This window comes from Egretta garzetta, unplaced genomic scaffold (genome assembly GCF_000687185.1).
Source record: "Egretta garzetta isolate BGI_Z169 unplaced genomic scaffold, ASM68718v1 scaffold40, whole genome shotgun sequence".
Lineage (NCBI taxonomy): Eukaryota > Metazoa > Chordata > Aves > Pelecaniformes > Ardeidae > Egretta > Egretta garzetta.
The window spans coordinates 4,805,967-4,815,303 of NW_009258484.1; the positions used below are offsets into that span (position 1 = coordinate 4,805,967).

The following is a 9,337-nucleotide window of genomic DNA, read 5'->3' on the forward strand; positions in this document are numbered from 1 at the left end:
TACAGCCTCCTGTCAGGCAGTTGTAGAGGGCGATCAGGTCTCCCCTCAGCCTCCTCTTCTCCAGGCTAAACAACCCCAGTTCCCTCAGCCGCTCCTCATCAGACTTGTGCTCCAGACCTCTCACCAGCTTCCTTGCTCTCCTCTGGACATGTTCTGGTGCCTCAATGTCTTTCCTGTAGTGAGGGGCCCAAAACTGAACCCAGTGTTTGAGGTGTGGCCTCACCAGTGCTGGGTACAGGGGCACGATCACTTCCCTAGTCCTGCTGGCCACACTATTCCTGATACAAGCCAGGATGCCATTGGCCTTCTTGGCCACAACAGTTACAATAGTAACTTTTTTTCTGGTACAGCAGTTTTCCGCTGAACTGAAAAAAAAATCATAGGTAAATATTTTCTCCTTGGCTCATTTAATAATCAGTGGAAATTAAAATTTGAAATCCTGTCAGAAAGAACTGTTTCAGACTGCCAGCCAAGAAACAAAAATTAAAAGGTTGGCTAAATTGGCAGCTTAACAATGAGCAAACACCTGTGCCAAAATATACTCTCTCTTCTTTTGGTTGCTGTTTTACGTCATTATGGCACTATAAACTGGCTGAACTTCTCCTTTTTGCAGCCATAGTATAGAGGAGTTCAGACTGTATGGAGCAAAAAAAAAAAAAAAAAAAAATCTGGTATCTTCCAGAAAATCATTCACCTTGGCAGTGTGATAATTCAGTCCTTAATGTAGCCACTTCACAGCATAGCAGAAGGGGCATGTGCTTGAATTACAAGACAACTGAATTGGACCCTGAGTGGAAATACTTGGAATTCAAATAGCTTTAGTTGCCTAATTTGTTCTAATCTTATAAACTAGGCAGACAGCAGCACCCGGGGATATTCCAGCCTCTGCTGTTGATACCAGCCCTGCCTCCGCCGTGTTCTGTGCAGCGCTGGGGCTGCCATGGCTCCTGCTGCCTGCGTCTCTGCCTGCTTGCTTTTTTGCACCAGATGCCTCTCCGTACACTCTCCGCAGCCGTGTCTTTTGTTTTAAATTCTTCCCCTTCTCTGCTTTTCAGTTCTTCTCCTTTTGTGGTGCCAGTTGCCACTGCCTGTATCTTAATTGTATGTTCCCAGTGAACAGGTTGGTTTCTGTTGCCTGTCGCGATCCCTTGCTGAATATTCATTTTTGGTGTATAAACGCCACCAAAGCAGAAAGAGAGAACATTTGTGAACAGCTGTTGTCAGATATCTGGTCAGCTAAGAAACAGAACACACTGTATTCTCAGAGAGAGCCCATTTAAATTCAACATTGCAAGGTTTTATGATATTTGTTCTGAAAGCAAAGTGTAGATTTATTTGTTGTTCCCGTTGTGACAGGGAACAGTAAAAGAGTATGAAAAGATCATTTAAGCTTATAAATTATTTACGACAGCTTAAGCATTATAAGAAATGCATTATAGGAAAATGCGTGCTTGCTTTTCCCGAATCCTTGTTTGCCACGTAAAACCATCCAGATTCTCCTTTGAGAAGTTCCTTAAAATACATCAGTGTCCACTCTGTGAGAGCCCTCTGCTCAGGCTCTCTGCCATGACCGTCCGGGGCTGCTCGGGCCACTGTCCCCTCTGGACATGTAGCTGGCTGGATCTGGCCATCATCGAACGCCGCTGAGCAGCCTGCAGAGCGTTTCCAGTGCTGTGATCTGGGAGCCCTATTGCAAATGACCCCATGGCGCGCGCTCCGCTCCGGCTGTGCGTTCGGCTGCTCCCCATTGCTGGAGAGGGGCTCCAGTTAGGCAATTAGCTGGTGAGAGGGAGGATGGCCTGAGAATCTTCTGAATGGGAAGAAACTAAGGCAGTTTTAGCCAAGTGGCTATTAAGCCTCAGGAAGCAACTTGCATTTACAAAATGGTTTGTGTAGGACTTGCGTATGTGCTAAATATCTCATGCAACCTGTGAAGTTAGTTAGTAATAATTACGCTTGCAGGCATAAAATTATGTCTTTCAATGCCCAATGTCAAATAATAAACTTAAGAATTGATTTCAGGAGTGCTAGCCTTGAATTACCTTTGTGTATCTTCAGCCTATGCCCTTTCTTCAGCGTTTCATGCAAGAGATCCTGTTCTTAGTTTTCTTCCTGGGTAAAGGTCAGAGAAGTAACAAAATACGTTTTTATTACAGTGTAATGGTGAAAATTCTCTCGCTTCTTTTCAGACTGGGAAGAAGAACAAGTCAGCAGTCCAAATATCTTGCGGCTTATTTATCAAGGGAGGTTTCTTCATGGCAATGTGACATTAGGAGGTATGAAAATAATTTTCATTATGCATGTTACAGCTAGGCAAAGGGGATATTTATTTACAGTGCAGTAAATACTACTTTACTGTTCCAGATCACAGTATGGTTTGCTATATGCTATTTTTCCTCTGCATAGAGTGGCATTGTATCTTATTGTGTGTTTTTCCATCTTGTTACCACTAGCTGTTAAACTTTAGGAGGTACCACCTGCTAAGTCAAGTCTCCTCTTGCCTAAAGAAGCGGTAACGCCGCTTTAATTTGTTGTCTTTCTAAATGTAATATTTTGTGTCACCTCTCTTACATTGTACTTGCAGGGTAAGCTACTTCATAAATGTCTGAAGTATTTTAAGTTGTTTGATAAACTTTACGATAATTGGTTAAACAATACTTTAAATCTTAGTGCAATGAGGGAAGACACCCTATGAATAAGAATGAGGGGAAGCATTCTTGCTGTCCAGTGCTCTCCCAGGGATACAATTGCATAGTTATGCGAAAACAAAAGTAAATGGCTTCAGTCATATGCTAAGGAAATACAATTCAACTATGCCCCCTTGTGGCAAGTTTTTACCCACAAGTATATATTTTGGTGGGTATCTTTGATAGAGCTACTATGCAAATTTGTAACAAAAACCTTTCCTTTTGTAGGTAGAAGTTGCTGGTGTGAATATCAACTGTATCAATGACTAGACAAAATGAGACTCCCTTCTCTGTGCCAGTTTACAAATAAATTAATTCTTCTACTTTCTCCATATGTTCAGATTTTTCATGCATTTGGTACTTGAGTGCAATACAGAGAGGAAAACATGATACAAAATCACCAATTAAATGTTTTTGAAGTTAAGATGAACCTGAAAGAATATTTCTGGACTTCTTATGGTGATCTTTCCATGAAGAAGTGACAGGGATGATGTGGCCATTGATCGCTCTCTACCATTACCGATGCTGGCTAGTGATGTACTTTTAGAATAGATTTACTCTCCATATAAATCAATTTTTAATGCTGCTATATGTACAAGCAAGATCATTGTCAATTTAGCTGAGAGAATTCTGAAATTTTTATTCACTCTTTAATTTGTATGTTTACCGGGTGCCAATGAGTGCAGCCAGTAGCAGTTGGAGTAGGGTTGGAAGACAAGTGTAATTTAGTCTTGGATCATCTCTGCAATCAGAGATGCTAGTCTTACCCTACATTTTCCAGGGATTTTCTTTGTCTTTCATCTCTAGGTGTTGCTCTTGACCACCCATGCTTGTTCCCTTTAGTGACATTTGTCTAAAGCTGAAACAACTTTGAATATTTGTTTAATACATTTCATATTTTGTTTAACGAGTTAAGGTGAAAAGTAATAGCTGCATGCTCTTGACTCTTGCATTAACTCAGGTCTATGGGTTTTGAACACTTACTTGGGTTCATTCTTAATCATTCGTGCATTGCAATTTAATCCTCATTATTTTACCCTAAGGATCTTACATGTATATTAGTGTTTTTCAAAGATCTTTTTGTGGCTATATTGTTTTAAGAAAAAGAATCCCTGAGACATTGGCTTACTTCAGTGCTAATGAAGTTATCTGGAGTCAGATTATACAGCTGAGAGGGGAACAGCAATTCATGAGGCAGCCTGAAAAGGCTGTTACTTCAGTTTGTTGTGTTCGTTAGATGTAACCCAAAGTGAACTAGAGATCTTTAAAAGAGGGAGGAGGGCAGAGGGGGAGGGAATTTCTTGCTAAATACCATACTTTGTTTCTTATGCTGTTATAAAGTTCCATTAAGCTTTCTGTTTGCAGCTCTCTATAACTGGAGTTATAGCACTTAGTGTTTTATTTACTTTAGGTGATTACAAAATATTGACTGGAATTTGGACCTACTGTGTGCTGAAAGTTACTTTATCAACTAGAGAAACAAAAGTTTCCAAGGAAGCAGTTCAGTGTTTTCTTTTTTAAATGGGGGTGGGGGTGTCCATTTTTATTCACATTTAAAAATGATATTGTAACATTCTAGTTGTAACCTCACATGTCTACGTAGTGTCTTGCGAATTTGAGACTCCTTTAAACTAAGAAGCATCAAAAAATGACAAATTGATAGGAAAAAACTGGCTTTTGAGTGGAAAATTTGATTTTGAAGAAACAGTTTCTTTTGCCAGCTTCTCTGAATGGACCGTCACTACAAGAACAGGAGAGCTAATGGCATTGGAAGTGGTAAAGAAAACCAGACCCCCGTGTAAAGCTTGCTGTGCCACTCTTGCCCATGGTGCTTGAGCCACGCTGCTGTGTTGTGTCCTGCCTGCGTGAAGGGTTGGGGAGTGAGCTGGCAAGTCAGAGTCTGTTGTGCAGCTTCCAAAGGAAATGTCGTCCTTTAGCTAAATATTTGGTCTGGAGTTTGCGTTTGAAATAATATTAATTAGGGAGGTAATACATAATTGACAGTTCTCCATTTCTTGTTAGATAAATGGTAATCAGTAGCATTTTACTTGCTTATTTATTGGAGAGAGGGGAAGGGAAGCCAACCCACCCTGTGCCATACACATACCAAAAGAGGGGGAAAAAGTAAATTCTGACAGTAGAAAATCTGGAATAAAAGTGGGATTAAACAGATGGGGAAGGAATTAAATAAAAGTTTAGTTTAAGTGAGAGGAAGGGAAGAGGGTGAGAGAACAAAGACAAGAGTAAGAAAGGATTACAGAGCATTGGTTAGGGTGCTCGGATTCTGTCATGGTGCTCCAAGCAAGAAACTGGAAATTGCTAAGAAGAACTTGTGAGAACTATGTGAACGACTAGCTGAAATTAATTATTTATAGTAATCAAATAAAAGTATGCTAATATTTCCATTAACTAATCTCCACAGTTTGCTAATCAAGTCTCCTCAAGTGTCTTGATAGTGTGAAAGATGTCCCTAATGTGATTGGTTTGTAGTATTTTGCTCTTTCTGGTAATGGCTTCTTAAGAGTTCATGTCACGAAGACAGTCCTTTCCCATTGAGTTTAACAGACTGCTGATACACTCTTTGCAGAGTTTTCAGTTGTATCACAGAATCAGGTACCCAAAATACTTCATCCTTGTCAGACTTTAAGCTATCAATAGCTTCTAGTTGCAGGCATGGGCAGCGCTTCAAGTAGACTAAGCAACTTCCAGATCTGACTTTCTATAGTGATGGCTTTTCCCAAAGTACAGCTACTTCAGACAAGCTTGTGGAGCTGTGTATCTCTCCGTATGCTTACACCTGTGTTTTAATCATAACTTGCACTTTTGCAAACAAAAACATAGACAATGAACATGATTTAATAGCAATGTTGTAGCTAGGCTTGTATTGAATAAATGTAGTAACCAAATATTAGGTTTATTTTTTTTTTTTATTACTGAATTTTGTATCTATGCTGTAGTGACTAAAATAGAGAGGGGCATTTTTCTCTTCAGTTACCTTCAGGTTTATTGGACATTCGTTATTCATTTATTCACTTAAAATGCCGTGGTGCACTGTATGTAAAAATAGAAGACCTAAATGGAATTTAAGAGGAAAAATTCTACTCAAGTCAGAATGGTTTGTGTATTTAGGTTTAAATTCTTGTTAATATTTATTGCTAACTTTTTTTTCCTCTCTTAAGTGAGAGGTGACAAAACTTACAGCATCTTTCCCATACATTTCTCAGAGAAATAATCAAGAAATATGCTTAATGTTAGGAGTTGGAGAGAGGAAACAAGACTAAAGTTATGTAAAGAACTTGTAAAAATAATTGCGTTCCCCCCCAAAAAATTGGAAGAAGTCAAAGTTCAGAGTATTGAATCTGGCAATGAGAATCTGCTAAATACAGTGAGCAACAGAAAATATTTTCATTTCAAGGAGTCTAGAAGTTTTGATTCATATTACACTACAGTGCTGAATCCATAAATACAGCACTGTGTTGGTATACTTAAATGAGAATGTGAAAAATACTGGTTTGTTTCAGAAACAAGCAGAACGAGTTGTGGAAAGCTCAGATTTTGTTCTTTCGTGTTAGTAAAGCTCACAAACGCAGCATTGTGAGAACTACCTTACCTGATCTAAAATGTTTTACATTTGATATTTTTCACATGCAGCTGATGTTACAGATTAGAATTAAAAGGCAAGATGCAACTTTCAGTTGGGTGTTTTGAAGAAGGACGACTGCTGTAATGCGTTAATAAATCTCCCTTTCTCATTTTGCAGCATTAAAACTTCCTTTTGGCAAAACAACGGTGATGCATTTGGTGGCTAGAGAGACATTGCCAGAGCCAAACTCTCAAGGTACGGTGTGCACTAACTAGAGGTGTTTCTCACTCAAGTACATGGCAGAGCGGTCGGATCTCTTAAAGGCTTTTCGAATATTTCATAGTAGAGAAAAGTCAAGTCCTTGTGGTCTTTTGCGAAGCAAATGATGGAATGCTTTTGTACATGTTTATAGAAAACTAAGAAATTAACTTTCTGGTTTAGCATTTTTGTAAAATGCAGACATTTACTCAAACCTTGAAAGCTTTTATTTTTATTGTTAAAAACTACTCCTGAATTATTTTTGACTTATGTATGCATATGTATAATAATAAATATTTTTTTAACTAAAAATAATAAAACCCATACTTTTATCAAGCATACCCACATACAAAACAACCTAATTACTTTAGAAATGGCATGTAAGCAAAATTTTCTTCTTGCTCCACAGGTCAAAGGAACCGTGAAAAAACTGGAGAAAGCAATTGCTGTGTAATCCTGTAAACCCTGTTAGCTTTACTTGCTAAGTGTGATGTAATATAGTCTTTGTCTTTCATGCTGCTGGAATAGAAGAGGCCCTACCTTGCTTCAAACACCTGTAGGAAGAGCCTGTCTGTAAATCCATGGAACTGAAATACTACACGAACACTGTCTCGTTAGTCTTTTTTTTTTTTTAAAAAAAAAAAAAAAAAGAGAAAGATCTATGAACAATTTCTTTTTTCTTTTTTTTTGAAATTCCTGCTTTTTGTTTGTTGAGTAATCTTACAGTACATCAGTTCTTGAAAGAATTCAATCTCCAGAAAAGTTAATGTGTCCTTTTCCATAGCAGGAATCATTTTTGCTACCACAAAAATCTCCATTAACCGGCTCTAACCAGTCAAACTTTCTAGATGCAATTTGCACTAAATATGGTTGACAGTATATTTCTCATCAACGATCTCTAACGATATTTGAGATACCTAGTAGTAACCTACAATGTATAATGCAACACTGGAAAATAGTATACCTGTAATTAAAACAAATCTCACTTATGGCCAAATCAAAGGAAAAACTGTTAATACAATTCTACCTAAGTCAACCTTGGTGGCCGAACTGGCACAGAATACTAACTAAACCAAGTCTAACTATATATATTTTCACTGCAACAAACAAAAAAAACTATGTGCCTGTAATTTAAAAGCACTCTGTAGAGGGCTGACGAAACTGATTTTTTCGTTACTGCGTGCACTCTGATCTCATACGTTAGTTGAGTGCTTATTCAGACAGCACAAACAAGTGCAGAGAGTGCATTTCCTAGCCTTAATATGGGAGGGGTAATTTCCTGTAGCTCATAGGCTTTTATTATTGTGCATAAATGTTAGAAAACATCATTTACTAATCAATTTTATGTATTTGAATATTGGCAATTGGTGTTTTTCAGTCATTTTCTCATCTGTACCTTAGTGTCCAGTGTCATGCTTACTCATTAGAGACTTCAAGGGACTTATTAAAGTTTAAAAAGCAAAAAGAAAAACCTCTGCCATAGTACTAGTTTTGTTTCTTTACGTAATCTGCATTTGGTATTAGTGCTTGCAATTGTATTAAAATCAGAAGCTGATTTTTGAAGGCATACATAATTAAAAAGGATGCCATTCTTTTTATTTCATATCAATAATTTAAACGTTGATATGCTAAAGAAATTTGCACAGCACTAAAGCATGAGCTAGTTTCATCTAAACCTGTAAAAAATAAAAATAAATAAAAATAAAAAAAATATAAAAGATTTTATATTTTTTCACTGGGGAGGAATTCTTCCTGGGTGAAATTACAAATATGTGTAGAATATATTTAATAAAAATCTTATAAAATACATAACTATAGAAGTTAAATATAGATTGGCGTGTAGTATAATAGAACAATATTCCATATAAATAGTTTAGCCTTTAAAAAAATGAGTCACAGGTTGACATTGTGTTCTGTACTTAAGTGTCCACAACTCTTACAGATGTTCTGTGTAATCGTTTTTTCGAATGATTGGCATCATTCAAATGTAATCAGGTTATTTTATTCATTGTTACTGCTTTGATGAAATGCTTTATATGCAGTAGATTTACAAAAATATTGTTCATACTGATCAGAATTAAATTTGTATAGAGCAGAGTTTTAAAACAAATTGTAAATAGCACTAAACGTTTTCTTTCTGCAACCTGTACTGATAGACTCTTCTGTAAACTAAATAAAAGAATATTGTAGTGCATTTTGGTGGCGTTCTAAGGGTTGTAATTGGGTCTGTAACTACTTTTAATAATACTTCTTAATCTGGAAACTAAGCAAGGACTCCATTTTATTTATTAAAAAAAAAAAAAAAAGAGAGGGGGACAAAACCTGCTGAAAACTGCTAATGGGATTTGTCACTTCGGTTTTGTTTTCCTATCACGTCAAAAGAAGTGGCCTCGAGGTTTGTTTTTTTTCTGTCATAGAATCATAGAATCGTTTAGGTTGGAAAAGACCTTCAAGATCATCAAGCCCAACCATTGACCTAACCCCGCCATCCCACCACTAAACCATGTCCCTAAGCACCTCGCCTGCCCGTCTTTTAAATACCTCCAGGGGTGGGGACTCCACCACTTCCCTGGGCTGCCCGCGTGAGTGTGGACGGTTGCAGTTGCAAATGTGCAGCCGTGTCGCAGCCTGGGGTACCTCACGGAAGTTGCGTGCTCATACTGTAAGTTTTTGTAGGCTTCACTTACTTACAGCGAAGAGCATATGCGTTCCTCTTAGGGTGTCGGGAACTCAGATGATGCCATTATAATTTGCTCATTGCCTACGTGAATCTTGGGGGGGGACGGAATTTCCTTGTGCTCTGCAATGC

The 9,337-nt window shown here is 37.8% G+C and overlaps 1 protein-coding gene across 1 annotated transcript in view; it reads left to right on the forward strand.

The window, feature by feature from the left end:
• UBL3 (ubiquitin like 3) overlaps positions 1-8,645 on the forward strand; it is a 60,410-nt gene extending 51,765 nt beyond the window's left edge. Inside the window, exons 3-5 of the mRNA XM_035900328.1 lie at positions 2,190-2,276; positions 6,448-6,525; positions 6,938-8,645. Coding sequence (XP_035756221.1) covers positions 2,190-2,276; positions 6,448-6,525; positions 6,938-6,990 — 218 coding nt within the window. The 3' untranslated portion in view covers positions 6,991-8,645. The remainder of the gene's footprint in view (positions 1-2,189; positions 2,277-6,447; positions 6,526-6,937) is intronic.
• The last annotated feature ends 692 nt before the right edge of the window (positions 8,646-9,337 follow it).